General features: G+C 35.8%; 1 protein-coding gene across 10 annotated transcripts in view; it reads left to right on the plus strand.

Annotated features, from left to right (window-relative positions):
• Positions 1–19,491, plus strand: part of ORC5 (origin recognition complex subunit 5) — a 183,185-nt gene that overhangs the window by 61,299 nt on the left and 102,395 nt on the right. For 4 of the 10 annotated variants that reach the window (XM_057304388.1, XM_026503972.4, XM_048213048.2 and 1 more), the window contains 2 exons: positions 8,543–8,655; positions 18,299–19,097. In XM_057304388.1, the coding sequence (XP_057160371.1) occupies positions 8,543–8,655; positions 18,299–18,344 (159 nt within the window). In that variant the 3' untranslated portion in view covers positions 18,345–19,097. The other 6 variants (XM_057304385.1, XM_057304386.1, XM_057304384.1 and 3 more) reach the window with 3 other exon arrangements.

Genomic DNA, 19,491 nt, shown 5'->3' on the forward strand with positions numbered 1-19,491 from the left:
ATATTCTTTTTTAGCTTTAAAAATTTTATTTTTTAAAAGTTAATGGGCGTAAAAGGAAACTGAAAAACACAAGAAACAACAAAGTCATCCATAATCACAAGAACTTTACAGTTTGACTTCTAGGTCCCATGTGTGTATCTACACAAGTAAGCATTTTAATGTAATTAAGATTGTACGGTTATGTATCATGCTTTTTTATACACCGTGAATATTTATCATTTCAAAGTCCCAAAACTACAAGTATTTTGATAACCAAGAATACACTATACCGACTCCATCTGAAAGAAAAAAAATATAATCCTGCCTTTCTTGGTGACAAAAATTTTCTAAAGGACAAAAATGGCAACAGGCCTCTAGATAAAGATATTGGCAGAGTTACAATTAAAATACTGCATTCCCTTAATGTTCAGTTAAAACTGAGACATAAAGTAACAGAGTACACAGTGTATAATGCTTCTAAAAGAATTCATTGTCCAATCTGTACTTTTCAAATACTAGCAAGGAGGTATGTTTCCATTGAATCACTTAATGTGTTCCTATACTACAGCCAAAGAGACACACGCACATTAACAGTTATCATTACAATGTAAATATGAACACATCTGCATACATCTCTCCCTCTGTACTTCCTTCTGCCCCTCTGCTGCCAGCCTAAGTCCTGACATTTCTCAGAGACAGCTTAACAATTCCATCTCCAGGGGCGCCTGGGTGGCGCAGTCGTTAAGCGTCTGCCTTCGGCTCAGGGGGTGATCCCGGCGTTCTGGGATCGAGCCCCACATCAGGCTCCTATGCTGGGAGCCTGCTTCTTCCTCTCCCACTCCCCCTGCTTGTGTTCCCTCTCTCGCTGGCTGTTTCTCTCTGTCAAATTAATAAATAAAATCTTTAAAAAAAAAAAACAAACAATTCCATCTCCAGGATGCTGCTTTCCTATGAATAACAAAAAGAAACTTATAAATTGATTAATTCACTAGCTATACATTTTATCATACATTGTCACTTCAGGACATCCAAAAAGCTTAGATGTTACAAAATAATGAACCTTGTCCACAACAAACACGAGTACTTCATAAAAATGCATAAACAGACCTATGGTTATAACCTAAAACGGTCTTCTAGATGTGGAGATACTAGCAAAAAGCCCTTCCCTTCACCCCTCCTCTGCTCCCTCCGCCATTTTATTGGCTAAGTATAGACTACATCTAGCTCTAAGAGGTAATCGGATTAACAGACACTCCCAGAACAGTCCTGAGGAAGGTAGGTATTCTTGAACTTATGTGTGTATAGAAATAATTTTCTGAAAGTTTCATATATTTTCTCCTGGTATAAGTTAATATGTTTGAGATTCAAAATATTCATTCCACAAGTTAATCTTTGTACATGATTTTTTTCAGTTTTACTCTAGCAGTGTCTTAATAAACTGGCAGAGTACTTTTAGATTGTTGGTACATTTGTGCATTGCTTTATGTAGTATTCTCTCAAACTCTGTATGTTGTTTTTGTTCATATGGTAAGGTCAAGGAATTAAAAAAAAAGCTCTGAAATTAGTGATTTTTAATTTGAAAAATCACATCCTAATTTAATTGCTTCATTTTGGTTTTAGATTTTTTTGTGTATTAACTTTTCCTAAATCATACCCTCCTCCCCCTCCAAACTGAGCATTCATCTTATTAATAGTTTGGAAGTGCCTTTTGACTGCTGTATCTTACAGTGATACTGTATCCTTCACACAATTTATATGATTATCCATGGAATTCTGGTAGTGACCTTAAGGGACTATCTATAGTTCAACTTACTGCCTTTGGAATTTTGTTGAAACTAATGTGATAAAAGTAATAAAAGTAAGCTATCCAAAAATATTCTTGAAATTCTAACTTAAGACAGATTTTTTTGTTTCTTTATGAAAAAATATATAAGAATAATTTAGCATACAATTTGAATTAAAGGATTAAATATATGAGAGTATATGAATCGCAGGAAAGTAGAAGTTATAAGAAATATTATAAGGAAGTGCCACTGGCAGAGTAAAAATGAAATTAATGTTTTCTATTTTAAAAGAAAACTACTAAAGAAACCTGTATTTAATAATAAGATTAATGTGTGAGTTTCAAATGACTATTACTAACCTACTTTAGCAAATGAATCCCTTACAGAAAAATAGAAAAGATTGAAGTTAATGAATGTATTTTGCCGTAGGAAACTGTGTTAATTCTTTTCTATATATTCTTAAAATTTCAGACCTACTTTCTCATGATTTCTACCTGCTTCCAAAATAGAAAGGGTAACGAGTTTGTCTTGATGTTCAGTGATGTATATACTCTTCTTCCAAAGACCCCCACTATCCCTTGGCTGCTGATCTTATTCTGTGTCTCATCCCTTCATAGTAAAGATCACAAGTAACTCATAAGAGAGATGAGCACTGGGCCTGCATGTTTTCATTATTAAGTGAACCTTTCTTTAAATCTCTTTTAAAATCGGTTTTATCTGTGCTGATATACCTTGATTTTTTTTTAGTTAGTATTTGATGTATTTCGTTCTGTCTTCTGTTTTAGAGGTATCTCTTCTAAACAGTACATAGTTGGATTTATTTTTTTCAGGCAATCTTTGTTTTCAATTTTCAGCAATTAGTTTACTTTTAATATAATTACTAATACAATTTTGTTTATATCTATTATAATTTTATACTTTCTATTTTTGTTCCTTACTTTCTTTTAGATTATTTTTATAATTTAGTTTTTCCTCTCTACTAATTTACAAGTACACACTGTTGTTTCTGTTCTCTCAGTTATTATTTTAAAAATTATAACATTTGTACTTATCAAAGACAAGATTTAATAAGTATTGTTATTTTCTCAGATACCATGGGACCTTAGAACATTTTAACTTCATTTTCTGTACTCCCAATTTATATATTACTGGTACTGTGCCCTTTAATCTTATTTTTAAACTCATAATACATTATTGTTATCATTTCTGCAGGCACATTCATTTAGATTTACCATTGTATTTTCCACTCTCTTCATTCTTCATTTCTTCTTGCATTTCACCTTTTAATGGGATGCTTTCCCTTCACATTGGAGATACATTTTAGAAATTTCCTTGAGTAGGGATCTCTTGGTAGCAAATCTTTGATTGTTCTTAGTTTGGAAATGCATTTAATTCATCCTCGTTAAAAGATTGTTTTTTTCTGGGTGTACAGTTCTGAGTTAATGGTAATTTTCTTCAGTACATTGAAGCTATCTTTTCACTATTTTATGGCTTTCATTGTTCTTAAGAAATCTCTAGGTCCAACTGCTGCTTGTAGGAAGGTAATGTGTTTTCTTCTCTAGCTGCTTTTAAGAACTCCTCTTATCTTGTACAGGGCTACACTTCCACTATGATGTGTCTAGGTGTGGATTTCTTTTAATTCCTCCTTCTGTGGATTTATTTAGCTCTTTAATTCTGTGCTTTGCTGTTTTTCATCTTCTCAAATGAATTCCCGTCTGTTACCTCTTCAGATACAGCTTGTGCCCCCTTTTGTCCATCTCTGTTTTCCTTCTAGATCTTTGATGAGAAATATGTTCAATCATCTCTTTCATATTTTCCCTCTTTGTATCTCTGTACTCTGCATTTTGGTTAATTTCTTCAGAACTCTTCCTATGTTCCTTAATTTTCTCTATAGCTGGTTCCAGACTGCTATATAATTTTTAATTTGTTGTACTTTTAATACAGGTATTTTAAGCCTGCAGATAGTTTTAAGTTTTACTTTATGTTTCTAAACAGGTCAAGCATGGTATATTATTCAGAAAGCTATATGAAATTCAAAGTTTTCAAATAAAATAACATAGTTTTATTTTTTATTTTATTTTATTTTTTTATTATGTTAGTTACCATACAGTACTTCATTAGTTTTTGATGTAGTGTTCCATGCTTCATTGTTTGCGTGTAACACCCAGTGCTCATTGCAATACGTGCCCTCCTTAATACCCATCACCATGCTAATGTAGTTTAAATTAATGAGCTGTTAGAAAAACTCATTAAATTTGAAATTGAAAAATAATGCTAATAGGTAGTAATAATATAAATAATGCCTCATATTACTAAATAAATACTGTGTTCCAGGCACTGTGCTGAGTGCTTTACAGATGACCTCATTTGATGGGCACATCACTATTCCACACGTTTTTAACAATGAACTTAATTTTAACCATTTTTGTTCCATTGAACTTTAACTCTTATACTAGGTAAATGGAAGCTCTTATTTTTTATGAAAATGTTGAATAACTTGAATTATTTTTACCATCCATTAACTTTACTCATATGTGCATATAAAATTTTACCAAGAAAAGCATTTATTAGCTTATGAAATAATTTTTCCTTGAATCAGTTTTGCTTTCCGTATATCTTCATGGGATGAGGTAAGAATACTAACAATAGAAATAACTTCACTTAGAAAATAGCAGTAATCTCTGCAAGCTGTAGGCTACTTTGGGTTCTCTTTGATTTTTTATCACCTGGATTCCCATTTCTATCGTTTCATTTTCCTCTTTGCATTTCCAGTGAAAATGTGAAGGAATCTTACACAATTGAAATGATTTAATTACCTATTTGGCTCTCTTCATTTTAATCCCTATGTGATTCAGCATCAGTCAAGAAAACAAGGTCTTTCATTTTTCACCTATCAATACCTGTTATTAAACTTTCAAAAATTAAAGTTAAAGGTAATGATTTAAAAATATTCTTTTTACATCCCTATTGTAACGTGTACCAATTTTGATATTTGTTAACACCACTATATTATTTGGGGGCAAACCCTAGGAAAGAAGGGGTATATTGTTTGTAATTTATGGACTGGAAGATATATGTCTGATGACTAAGTTTCCAGATAGGTAGCAGTGTTACCAGTTCATTAGTTTTAGCCATTTTTTAAACTTTTCCTATTGCTTATAGTAATTTATGTAATTACTTGAATAAAGGAGTTGATCAGATACAGTTTATGTTTTTGGACTTCAGTCAAACACAGTAGTGTCACAAGTAGAACTTATGTTATCTTTAAGTACTAAAAACAAGTTTAAAATGTTCATGTCACAGTTTGGAAAATTAAAAGTGAGAGACAGCTCAGTGAGACTAGGGGGCAGCAGTGGTAAGGTCTGGTGGTGTAGCCTGCAGAGTCAGGACTCTAGAGCTGTTGTTTGGGTGGGTGCTTCAGGAACTGGCCATTAGCTTTTAGGTTTTTCGTAGGTTTTTGGTTTTGTAGATTTTCCTAGAGGTGGTCAGTATCTCAGGAATATGATTACAATTAATTATGTTGGTCAAATCTCAGGAGACAAATGTATAAGCCAGAATGCCCGTTTATTGATAAATATTTTTAAGCAGACTAGGTAATTGAAAAAAATTATTAAGCAGCTGGGATATTTAAGTTTACTGATCAGCTCAATAAACTCAGAATTAAAATACTCATTTCTTAATAGGTATGATTTATTGAACAATTCCTCTGTGCCAAGCATTGAAATAGTACCTTGACTTTCTGCTCATTTTTGGTTATCTCATAAATACTTAGAATATACTGCATGGTTGGTTTAATATTATTCAGATTTTTAGTTTTGCAAATTGAGGCTCAATTTGTTGAAGTGACTAATCAATTGTAGTAAATGGAAGAAGATAGGTCTTCCTAACTTTGAGTGTTCCCTCTTTCTTGTCTGAAATGAGAAGATTAAGCATGGAATCAAAGTGGGTTCAGGAGTGGGAGTGGGAAGGAGATGATTGGATGATCTTAATACCTTGAGTGACAGCTAAACAACTCCACCTCCACAGTGAGCACCTACTCAGATTTCTAAATTAATGGGCAAGGAGTCTTTTAGTCCCATTACTGGAGGCACACTACCAAGTCTGTTCTCTTGAATGCTTCCTTTTTTACAGATCATCCCCATTCGTTCAGCACATACTTTTTTTCAGACAAGAGTCTAACGTAACTCATTAGATGTTAGCTCTCTTAGCTGTGATCACAGTTTAGTTATGATTTTCAAAAGTTTTGAATTGTAGTTAGGAAAGCTAAATCCTAGCCAGTTGAGTTTCTGGCACCATCCTGTCATTATCACTTCGGGCAAGTCAGCGAGCATTTTGATTTCCACATTGGTTAAATTAATTATCTGAATCTAGCAATTTTCTAATGCAGGGGTTGGCAAGTTTTTTTGGTAAAGAGCCACATTGTAAATATTTTAGGTTTTGCAGGCAAAGAGGCAAAATGGAGGATATTTTATATAGGTACTTACATAAGTAATAGAGAAGACTCTTATTCCAATCTTTCTGCCTGGCGTGAGGTCATCACATTTTGTGGGCATGTTTTGTGTTCAGTTGCCATCAGCTGGAGACATTTTGGGGGACAAAGAAGGAAGGGACCTGGCAGGCACGACAGGCAGGGTTACTGCCGTGGTCAGTTTCACTCTTTGTCACAATGACATTCAGGTTTCTGTGCATTCTTCTTTCCTCCTGGACAACACAGCTGTCTCAACAAATTTCGAAGGATTGCCAGTATACAGACCATATCCTGTGATTTCCAGCAACTCCCTCCCACCCCTACCCCCCAAAATCTACAAATTTAAAAACACTAGAAAAACTTCATGAGTTGGAAATTAATTCTAAAATAGCTTAGGGGCTAAAGAAGAAATCAAAACAGAAATTAGAACTGGAGTGTATAACTACTTCTGAGATAGTAGAGCAAATTATATAATGGAAAAGTATTATAATTCAGTTCAGTAAAAGGTGAGAAAGAGGGGCACCTGGGTGGCTCAGTTGGTTGAGCATCTGGCTCTTGGTTTTGGCTCAGGTTGAGATCTTGGGGTCCTGGGATCGAGCCCAGCGTCAGGCTCCGTGCTGAGCAGGGAGTCTGCTTGAAGATTCTCTCTCTGCCCCTCCCTCCCCTTGTGCACACGTGTGCTCTCTCTCTCTTTCTCTCTCTGTCTCAAATAAATAAGTCTTTTTTAAAAAGGCAAGAAAGACACATAAAGAAAAGCAAATAGGTTAACATAATGATAGAAATAAAATTTTAGGATATCATTACAATAAAAGCAAGTGGAGCGTATAGTCTAACTAAAAGGTAAAGATTGTTAGACTGGCTATAAAAAGGTAATCCCAATACATATTGTTTACATGAGAACTGTCTAAAGTTAAGAAAATATAAAATTTGAAAACATGTTGAAAAAGGAAAAAAGATTATCACTTAAGACAATGTTGATATAGGTATATTAATATTAGAAAAATACACTAAGGCAAAGGCATTACTGAAGAAAGCGACCATTAGATAGTAATGAAAAGGTTTAATTTACCAGCAAAACACAGTGATTTTAAGTGCATGCATTTAATAATAGGTTCAAAAGTATAAGGCAAAAACTAACAATTACAAAAGGAAAAGGACAGACTCTTTCTCATAATGGGAGCCTTTTATCAATTTTGATAGATGAAATAGATAAAAACTGGAGATTGTAAGATTTCAACCCTACAAATAAGCTTGTTCTAATAGACCTGTAAAACAACATAAAACAGCTGCAGAATGCATAACTCTTTTCAACATACACATCTATAAAAAACGTTTCAAGGCATAACCTAATTTGTGATATTGAATTAGAAGTTAAAGTCTTCACTTTTTGAGTGCAGAGCTTCATATTTTGATATATTAATACAAAATGTTTTTCTGTTTAGCAAAAGTGCTTCATATTTGCTAAATATAGAATTTTCTGTATATAAAATACTGTGGTATCTACCATCTGTTCCTTTTTTAATTTGTTAATAAAGTAATGACAGCTGACTGAACACTGCATAACACTTTTCTCTTTAAAATGGGAGACAAGGGGCGCCTGGGTGGCACAGTGGTTGAGCGTCTGCCTTCGGCTCAGGGTGTGATCCCGGCGTTATGGGATCGAGCCCCACATCAGGCTCTTCAGCTGTGAGCCTGCTTCTTCCTCCTCCACTCCCCCTGCTTGTGTTCCCTCTCTCGCTGGCTGTCTCTATCTCTGTCAAATAAATAAATAAAATCTAAAAAAAAAAAAAAAAAAATGGGAGACAGAATGGAGTCTGTGTAGCGTAGTAGGATGAGCAGGGACTGTAGGTTTGAAATCTTGCTAAGCCACCTGAAGGATGGTCTGAAGGATGTGTTTATGTCTCATCTAACCAGTTACCCAACTCTGAAAAAGGCCCACATCCACATTTTAACTGCTCAGTTCTCAAGGGAGTACAGATAACATTCTGAGGTGTTAAGATAGAAACTCCATAAAATTCTGAGTAAAGAAGGAATGTGCTTTATTTGTAGTTTTTAAAGATTAGCAATCGTTTGAGTTATTAATGAAACAAAGCTGTCTCTAGTGGAATCCTTAAAGACTGATTGTTAGTTTAACCAGGACTTCAGGCATATGTACAAATTTGTGTATACCAATTTCAAAGTTATATTCTTTGCAGTTATTCTTATGAATTCAGTTATATATCTTTATCAAAGGAACTATAAAATGTTTTAGAAATGAGGACATCATGTAAGCTCATCAAAACAGCTCATAAAAATGTTTTCTTATTTTTAGATTACCTCTCTAGTGACCCTTCAGCTATTAACCCTGGTTGGCCATGACGATCAGCTTGATGGACCAAAATACAAATGCACGGTATCTCTAGATTTCATCAGAGCTATTGCTAGGTAAGCATAGAATAATCGTTGATGTAAAATGTCTTGAATTATGTAAATGATATACTAAATATAAAAATTAATGTTCTTCCTAATGTAATGTCGTTAGTCAGTTAAGCAAGAGAAGATCATTTAAGTGCCAAGAATGAATAAGTTTCACTGTAGAATGAACTCTCTCATCAATTTACACATGACATAAAATTGGGAGAAGCAGCTCATATGTTAGATGGCAAAAAGGAAGATTCTGAAAGACCTAAAAAGATTGGGGTAATGGTCCCATAGAAGCAAGGTAGGATTTAACGGACAGTTGACTACAAAAAACTCAAATGTCCTAAAACAAGGTGGGAGAGACCCGGCTTAAGTCCTATGTATTTTAGCTGATGGCAAGGTTTTAATGATCCTGGTGTCTCATTCAGGGGATATAATAGGTCTGCTGTGTGTTCCCATCGGCAGAACAAATCTGGTGTGCTGTCCTGTGCTTTGCATTTTAAGAGGGGCATCGACAAATGGGCACATGCCAAGGGGGGCAGGAGGAGAGTGGTAGAATGAAGAGCCACGTCGCCTCCCTGACTGAGGGACAGGGTATGAGAGCAAGTCCTAGGAAGGATACAGTAACTGTCTCAAGTCTTTCAGGGGTTTTCACGTACAAAGTGGATGAGACTACCGAGTAATTTTTGAAAGAAGTTCTAGGGAAGAAAGTATGTCTGTCAAAATGAGAGCTGTTTAAAAATGTAACTAGTTTCCTCACAGAGAGGTCTACTTACTGTTATGAAAAATGTTCCAGCCATTTATATGAATGAATGACCTCATCTCATGGTTGCAGCCGGATAGCAATCAGTCAGGCCGTGTGGTAGAAGAGGTAAATGTGCATGTAAACTGATAGGTGGAACAAGATAGTCTGTAAGACAGTGCTTTCCCGACCCTTTTGAATACAAAGATTTGATTTTTTAATATCCTTCAGTTATTTATTCAGGCTAAAAATAGTGCTTGACATGGGTCTGGATGTGCAGAGCTCCTCAGATGAAATTGACAGCTTCCTAACATTCTAAAGTCCGCAGGTTGGCAGCCTCTGCCCCAGAGAAAAAATTCTGTGATCTTATGATGGAGGTATTTGAGATAGTTTGATGGCATGTAGATTCTAAAACATAAAGTGAGGGTTTTAAAATGTGTTGTTATGGCAAAACTGGGCAAACTTTTACCCAGAAGAAATTGAACAGAAACTTTGAATGTATTCGGTGTGACCGTAAGGGGCAGTACCTTTCTTTTTATAAACAATGATTTTTAAAAACTCTGTATATAAGAGCCTTTATCAAAGACATAACTTTTGAATGAAGCATATTTATTTCAGGGATTTTGTCATTACTGTAAATGTGTTGGGTTGTCCCCCAACATAAACGTGTACAAGGCAGAGGCTTACGAATGTCCAGTACGATGAATGTACAGTGAACCAAACAGAAACTTAATTCTAGCATCAGTGATATTAAACACGCCCAGAGAAGTGTGCTTCCATTTACCACCTAAGAAGGGAGCAGGACTTGTAGACCTGGGATTCTGTCATAGAGCTTGGGATCTCTGTAGCTTGCTTTGTTACTTTTGTTTTCTCTTCCTCGCCTTCCGTGGGCAGTGTTCAAAGAATAACCACCTCCTTTCCCCACATCTTCCCTCTTCCACTCCCTCATCCCCATGATGTTTTGTGTTCCTTTTCTGCTCAATTAACCTTCCATTCTTTCTTTCTCTCCCTCCCATATCCTGCTGTCTTCTCCTAATATTCTTCCTCATTCCCTTAATGAAAACCTTATTCTTACCTGGGGATACTCCTTCCGCTGAAGTTACCTTTAATGGTAGCTACTCATTTTCTCACACTTTAATCTCTCAAGGTTGGATGCTCCTTAAGTGTCACCCTTCCTTCTTGTTGCCACTTCCAAATTGCTGCTTCCCCCATCTTGTTGTAGAGATGTGGACTTCTTTGGGCCTCTTGCAATCTGGCTCTGTTTCCCCGTTCTCGTTATGCTTGATTATCTTCTACCAGCCTCGCACCCATTCCACCTCCTGTACTGAAGAATAGAGCACAAGGTTCACAGGCTTCTTTTTAACCCTGATTCTTGACTCTTTTCAAATTCACTCTGTTCAGCATTCACCTGTTTTACAGAAAAAAATTGTAACCATCAGTTGAGAATTCCTTCACTGGAGTTCTACCAACAGGAGAACTACCTACGTAGCTGCTCATCTTCTCTGTTTCCTTTTTCAGTAGGTGGGGTCTCTCTTCCACCTGTGATCTGAATTTTATCTCCTCCATCTTCCCCAGAACCTTTTTTTTGAAGTGTTCTCAGGCTGTTTGTCTTCTCAGTGGCATCTAACACTGATGACCACTCTCTTTCTTAAAACTCTTTTTTTAGAGCCCATGATTCCATCTTTTGGTTTTCTTCTTTATTCTTTGGCTGTTTTTCTAAAGCTCTTTTGCCAGTTTATCCTTTCCACCTGACCTTTAAATGTAGCTGGTCCTTGAGACTTGGCTCTTTTCTCTTTTCATATTGTACTTCTCCCCTAGGCAATTTTAGCTATACCCATGACTTAAACAACCATCTCTATATTAATAACTCCTCAGTTTTTAAAGGCCAGACCTTTATTCTAGTATTCTTGACCTTTATTGGATGTTTCTCAGCTACACCAATACATTTCCAAAACTGAACTCAGGAATTCTAACCTCTACTTCTGCCTGCCAACAAAAAAAAAGAATGATCCAGCTTTCCTCCAGTGTTGTGTATTTCAGTGGTTAATACTGCAGTCTGCCCCATTGTATGAGGCTGACACCTGGGAGTCATTCTTGACATTTCTCTCTCCCACACTCCCAGTATCCAAGTGTTAGTCCTGTTAACTACCAAGTCTCTCCTATAGATCTCAAAGTCATTCACTTACATTTGTCCTATTAACCTCTCTAGACCAGGCCCCCATCATCTCTTCTCTAGTAGCCTTCTAATTGTTCTTCTGTCTACTCTTATCCTTTATAATTTGTTGTCCACACTATAGCCAGAATGATTTTATACAAATTTAATGGCACCCTCCTACTTAAAAGTCTGCAATACATCTTTTTAAATTAGTGTTTGTTTTTTGGGGTAATTACCGAATAGTGGAATTACTGGATCATATGGTATTTCTATTTTTATTTTTTTTGAGGAAGCTCCGTACTGTTTTCCACAGGGGCTGCATCAACTACATTCCCACCAACAGTGCATGAGGGTTCCCTTTTCTCCACATCTTCACCAGTACTTGTAATTTCTTGTATTTTTGATACTAGCCATTCTGACTGGTATGAGGTGATACCTTATTGTGGTTTTGATTTGCATTTCTCTGATGATTAGTTGAGCATCTTTTCATATGGCTGTTGGCCATCTATATGTCTTTGCAGAAGTGTCCAGGTCCTCTGTTCATTTTTAAATCTCTTTTAATCCTCTTTTTAAAATAATCTTTTAATCCTCTCTTTTAATTGGATTGGATGTGTGTGTGTGTGTGTGTGTGTGTGTGTGTGTGTGTGTGTTGAGTGGTGTAAGTTCTTTATATATTTTGGATATTACCTCCTTATGGAAAAAACCCCCCACCAATTCGAAAAGATACATGCACCCTTGTGTTTATTGCAGCATTATTTTCAATAGCCGAGATATGGAAGCAGCCCAGGTGTCCTTCGATAGATGAATGGATAAATATGTGGTACATATATGCAATGGACTATTACTCAGTCATGTAAAAGGGATGAGATCTTGCCATTTGCAACAACATGGGTGGATCTGGAGGGTATAATGCTAAGTGGAATTTTTAAGTCAGGCTGAGAAAGACAAATACCATATGATTTCGTTTATATGTAGAATCTAAAAAACAAAGAAACTCTTTAAATACAGACAACAAATTGGTGGTTGCCAGAGGAGAAATGGGTGTGGAGATAGGTGAAATAGATAAAGGGGATTAAGAGGTACAAACTTCCAGTTACAAAATAAATCATGGAGATGAAAAATACAGAATAGGAAATATAGTCAATAAGATTGCGATAATGTTGTTTGGTGACAGATGGTGACTGCACTTATTGTATGAGTCCTGAGTAATGTATAGAATTGTGGAATCAGTATGTTGTACTTCTGAAACTAATATAACATGTCAGTTATATCAATTATACTTCAAAAAAAAAGTCTTCGATAGTTTCTTATGACTCTTGGGATAAAAAATCAAGAATCTTTAATGTAGCTTACAAGGCCCCTGGTGATCTGGCCCCTGTCCCATCACTGTGTCTCCCACCCACAGTGGTACACACGCTGCTCTCCAAGGTATTTGCACTTTAACCTTGCTGGCTGTTGTTAGTTCTTCATATTCACCATTCTGCTTCCCATCTTGGCAAATGCAGCACTTGCCATCACCTTGTCTCCTTCATCTAGCTAATCACCGCATAGCCTTTAGATTTCAATTTAAGTGAGAAGAAGCATTCTTAAACATACCATGACCACCATCATTCCCCCACTCCATTCACAGTATACAGGTATACAGGTCTCATTGTTTTCCTCTGATACTTATCATAGTTTTGATTAATTACTTAATAATTCAAATTCATCTTTCTTTCTACAGTATAAGTCCATGAAGCTCAATACGGACTGTGTTTGTGCCAGTCACTGCTTTACCTCAAACTTAAACAATGTTTTAAATTAGTATATGCTAAATACATAAATAGTTCATGTTTTCCTATAGTGATTAGCAGTAAAACTTCAGATGAAAGGGAACCATTGTGCACTTGTTTTTTTTGGGGCAGCAACAAGAAGGGAGCTAAGGATACGGAGTTTCATTCCAAATCAAGGTGTGGTGGAGATAAGAGATCTCAAGGATAGTTACCAAAGAAGAGGTAGGTATGTCTAGTTCAGACTCCTATGGTAGAGAATGAATGATTAGATCAGAGGACACAGCCTAAATGTCCAAAACAAGGGAATGGATCAATAACTTATTGTATATTCTTATTTTAAAAAACCACTATGCAGTTATTAAAAATCACGCTTTGAAAGGATAAAAACACAGAAAAATACTTGCGATACAAGCTTAAGTGGATAAAGCAGTTATATGTGGAGTTATATAAATATATACACAAGAAAAGTAGGAAAACCTGAGGGAAGGGTGTGATGATCAAAACTGGCAGCTGATGCCAAGAAATCAAGCAGAGTCCATCTGATTTACTGATAAAACACCATTTGTAACTTTATCAGGAACACTTACAGGAATACAGTGGGTTAGAAGTCAGGTTATAGCATATTTAAATAGTATTTATAAGAAAATTGGTGCAGCAAATAGAATGTTTCTGATTCATTTGTTCACTTAACATTTGTTGTGTTGCCCGTTATAATCACTGTGCCAGGCTTTGGGGATATAGCAACAAGTAGAACAGACTTATATCCTATCCTCATGAGCCTGTATTCTAGGATTTTTTTAATTTTATTTTTTTATTTTTTTTGCTGTGAAGGGGAAGAGAGGATTGTTACCTACTAAAGGGGTTATGGAGTTGTGAGAGGGTTATTATTTAAGGGTTTGAACATATTTAAATGCTGATGGGAAAGGTGATAGAGGAGAATTAAGGATACAGAGGACAGAGATTAAAGATTGAAATGGTATATCAACATGGGATTTTAGAAACATGAGTTGAAAGAAATAACGGATGAAAGAGGGGACTCTTTTTGCATTACAACAGGAGGAAAAACTAGATTCAGATGGCACCGTTTGGAAGTTTGGTGGCAAGAAGTTGAGGGAGTTCTGATGTATTCTATTTTGCCTTTAAATGGGGAGACAAAACTGAGATCAAGGATAGAAGTAGTAGCAGTTTGAGAGGAATATGGGTATTTGAAGTAGCTGCTGTGGGGGAATGGAAGAAGGTGTCGTCAGGAGAAGGAACTTGCTGGGAGTACTGAGGCCCATTTAATGTTCCTGACCTTGAATTTACAGTGGCACCAATCTGTGAAACTTAGAATCTTCTCTAATAGCATTCCATGTGGTAAGTACTGAGACAGAAAAGGAATATTGTTGAAATCACATAGGATTGAGGTTTAGCCAGGTGAATTTGGTGGATGCTAGCAAGTGAGTGCTTGAAGTAATGGACCATGGAGTCTAAGCTAGGAAGGGAAGGAAGGAAGTAAACCCAGTAGAGGGCCAGCAGTTCAGTGCCTGCACGTAATAGTGTTTGTAGATCACGAGCAAGTGAAGGGGCTTGTGAACTGGTTGTGTCAAGGTGTTCCAGATAGAACAGATAGACGCTCTTAGAAAAAGAGCTTGGGGATCAGAGGATAGCATTCCTGAATTTATGTTTTTAGAGGTAGAATATTTCTGAATATGGTCATGAAAGTAGAAAAGAAGGCCATTGGAGGTAGGAAAGACAGGTGTGCAATGAGGTCACTAAAGCTGATGCAGGTCTTGGGATGGAGAGGAAGACTGAACTGGGTGCTGCATGATATAGTGACTAAGATAGAGGGGCAGGGGGACACAAGGTGGTGAATGGAATGATCCGAGTCTCAGAGGAGCAGAGTATTTTGCACCAGGACACCAAACCCACCCAACAGGACTGCCTGGACTAACCTCATTAGAAAGAGCTGAAGAGGAGGCAAGTTCTTCAGGGGGAGCCAGATTTCAGGTAAGCCCAGAAGAGAAAAATCATTCATGGAAGAGGGAGAGGACGTAGAGAACTTTATTGACCAAGGAACACTGGAAAGGTTTGGACAGAGAAGCAGTGGGAGGCTTTAAAGGAAGCACAAAATATAGAGGTAGAATATGGGAGAAGACAGATGATGAAAAGCTTATTAAATATTGTCCTTGGGTTGTTCTTAATGTGAATGGTAGTTTTAAGTTTCTTTCTTACACAGTCATTGGGAAGATAACATAAGATAACAAGGCTGCTTAAAGTCTGGTTACAAATTGCCAGTGGAACCAAACTAAAAAAGAACTCAAACTGCCCACAAAAGTAAAAGGAAATAAAGTAGTATCCCGTGAGAAAAAAAGTATTTCAGTGTAGTATAAGTACAGTGTAATAAAAGGATAACAGTAAAATTAAATCTTTAGACATGCCATATAACTAACTTGTATTAAAGTATTCTGAATTCTGATTTAAGAATTGATTACTCCTATGCAAATTGTCACTAAGATTGTTTATCGTATTTTTTCTATATGCTTACTTTCGAAAATAATTCATTTCAGTTCCAAGTATCTCCTGTATTATATGAGAACTATCCAAAACCTTAAAATCATATTTATATAAATTTAATATGCATCTGAAGCCATGAAAAGCCAGAGAAAGTACGTACAAAGTACATAATTCTCTTTGTAGAAGTTTAAAGTGTTCTTTACAGTGAATTGTTTGTCTCTGAGTCCTATGAAGCACAAAGTTATCCTTGGAATGTGTGATGTAATTTTTGATGTTTTCCTTGTGGTTATTCTTTCAAATTCTGCCTTGTCTTAGAATAATGTATGTGGGGACCATCCATTAGGGGATGGAGGGATGATAGAGAAAGAGGCATTCATACATCTTGGGCAGTAAATGTTTCTTAAAGGAATGATTTTACATATTCATTTGTAATATTTACATTTTACATATTCAATTTCTGAATAATTTACTGTCATGAAAAAGTCCAGAAATCTTAATGGTATCATTCAGTGTCCTTGAGTACTTTCTAGTGGCAAAGCAGAGAAACGGAATGTAGTGAAACTTTTATAGACACTTAGATAGCGTAGTGTTTTTAAGTCAGTCCATTTTTTCTATCAAAGAAAACCTTATTGCAGAACTCTGCTCAAGTTACCCAACTAGAATGAGTAAAATAAAGGAGTCCCGCCACTAACAAATCACAGTATTTCTTTTGTTCGTGTTCTTCTCTGGTCCTAGTCCATTATACAGATGCTTCGCCTGTGCTGTCACTACCGAGTTGTAATTCTGTTCTATTCCCTCATTTGTATTGTAGGTGTGTCTTCGTATTGGTCATTTTGTATGACTACCTCACATTCCATCAAATAATACCTTCTAATCTTGTAGTTTTGAAATGTAAATGTTTTAATCTTAGCTGCTTCTAAATTTTTTTCCCACACATGTCAAAAAACCCAAAAACCCAAAACAATAAAATTTAACATTTAAGTCTACCTTATCTTGTTACTTCAGGTTTATAACCTTAAAACCCAAAGTTATGGTGGGTATATGTGCCTGGAGAAATATACAAATTCTCCTTCCCTTTCTGCCTGTGGTTAGAAATAGCTTTTTATGTCTGTTTCCTTCTAAGATCCTTTAAAAAAGATGATCTGAACCAATATGATTTATATATTTTGGCAATTTTGTCCAACTGGAAGTTTGTACTTCTTATGACTTTATTTAAAAAAAAGTGGTTAGTGGTACCTTGTTGCCAGTATATTTGGGTGGTCCTAGAATTGAACAGGAGAAAAACAAAAATAAAATAGATTATGAGATAATAACCACACATTTTACGTCTTTATGCCTGAGATTTTTTTTTTTTAATTTTAGTAACTGTTTTTAGTTGTTTTGTTACTGTTAATGATAACAAGATTGTCTTGGCAGTGTTTTTATACCATTTGGAAAGGTTTAGTGTTCTTCAGAGGCACTATTGTAATGAAGCAAATACGGTATTCTTTGGTCCTACATTAGGTACCACGATAGCTGGAGCATCTCATTTGAGCTATTTTTAAATGTGTTTTCATAAGCAGTATCCATAGTTCTCCATTCCAAATTTTAAACAATATTTGATATGTCAGTCATTTGCTTAGAAACTTTTTTAGAAAATGTATTATAAAATGATAGACAAAAACATTAATTGATGATAGTTTAATAAATAAGAGCGTGCAATTAGTGAATCTTTAAAAGACTGTTCTCCATGGATGATTATTTTTGCAGAATTGAATACTTTAAGGCTTTAATTTTATACTTATCGCTAGATCATTATAACTAATTATTTTGACCATTTATTCAAATAATAAACCTCCAAGGCTGAATATTTATAGTGAAGAATGAGTTTGGAGAAAGGAAAAATAATTATATGTCTCTGTCTCCCTGCTATTTTATTCTGCCTGCCATCAGAGTACAAAAATATACATTCACATCGTCTGTTTGTTGTATCGTATTCTTGGATCATACAGATTTAGTTACAATACACATCCAGGTCACCCAGTGTTAAAAGACTGAAAAGAATGAAAGCTACAAATGAGGACGGATGAGCTATGCATTATGTAATGATAAAACAGGTGTTTGGGAAGATAAACAGTGTTCAGAAGCAGAGAAGATTTAAATACTTTTGCATCTCTAATTATTATGGTTATTAGACAAAAAAGCAAATAGCTTTCAAATGAAATCTAAACTTTCTGTAGTATAATTGAAATACAGAATGTTGAATAGTTCTAACTTCATTTCCCTTTTTTCAGAAAAGCAAACTTTATGCATGGGAGAAAAAAGGAAACTTTATAAAAAACTTTGTTCCTAGTGACTTTTTATAAAATTAATTCCATTCCTATCATGGTGCTTTTGATAGCACTATAGGATTGGTTAGCATTGGTTGTGAATTATTTTGCATGTTCCTCCCAGAATCACACATACAAAGCTGAGCAGTCTAGGGGGTGAGGATGCTAACATATTATCTATTTTTGTTTATAGGACGGTGAACTTTGACATAATAAAATACTTGTATGATTTCTTGTGAAAACAAGCTTCAAAGCCATATGGACACTGTGACAATGACTAAGCCAAGCTGTGTTCATCCAACTACTTAGCTGGCCAGGGAGAGGAGTTCTTTGGCTCTATTGGATTTGTCCAGACAGGTGCTGGCCCAGCATGGAATCTGATGAAAATACTCTGATTGGTCTGGGTGGATGTGAGCAGAAGACTATTTACCAGGGACCCTGGAGTATTTGGAAGCAACGTGTTAATTATAAACAGCAGGGTTTGAGCGCAATCTGTTCTACTCTTAATGATGTTATCTTAACACTGAAATTGCCTGAAACCCATTTACTTAGGACTACATTTTGCTCTGTGAACTATCCCCTGCGCTTTGAACGTGCCAGCAGCCCTTGTATATAAGCCCAGTCTTTTCACTTCCTCTCCACAGGAGCCTCTGCAGTTGCTTGCCAAAGCAGATTTTCCTAAGGCCACCGTTTTAAAAGATCATAGTTGCAAAATAAAATAAATAGAAGTTGGGTTTTTTTTTTTTAATCCAAGCTTGTATATGCTTATCCATCACCCTGATTTTCTGAAAAGGCACAAGGTAGTTCGATCAGATATAGGCCAGCTTTCCATCTCCAAGCCTGCTTAGTATCTGCAGTATGCTTATGTGTGGTTTTTCTGGTCACTCTTGCAATTAACCACCCAACCTAGCTTTTTAATCTGCATGATGGTTTTCCTTTCTTTTTTTAATCATTGGCCTTAAACAGTTCCGCAATAAAATGTTTTCCTGTTATATTGGTTATGAACCTTGGGTCTGGTTTTCTTGTCTGTTCATATTTTTGAAGAAGATTTCTGTTAGCAGTTAAATGCTAGAAAATTGTTCTAAGCAGATTTAAAGTGCTTAATTACAGAACCTAGTTTACATTTTAGGGGCATTTTATTCTTTCATTTCTTTTTCAAAGAAAAATTCTCGCAACAGACACTGCCAGATAGGAAACTTTTTCATGTAGTTATTGTCTGCCACATTCTGAATCAAAGAAAACAGGCTGTTGTGTGCTTGCATTTGTTTAGAGGTAATGAGATGGGGAGAAGGAATGGACTTCCTGTTTGCCTCCCAAAGGATGACAACACCCTCGCCTACATCGCTTGCCCCACAGAAGTTGGTGAAATTTTGTGTTCTGGAAGAC

The sequence above is a fragment of the Ursus arctos genome, unplaced genomic scaffold, assembly GCF_023065955.2.
Source record: "Ursus arctos isolate Adak ecotype North America unplaced genomic scaffold, UrsArc2.0 scaffold_3, whole genome shotgun sequence".
NCBI classification, from domain to species: domain Eukaryota; kingdom Metazoa; phylum Chordata; class Mammalia; order Carnivora; family Ursidae; genus Ursus; species Ursus arctos.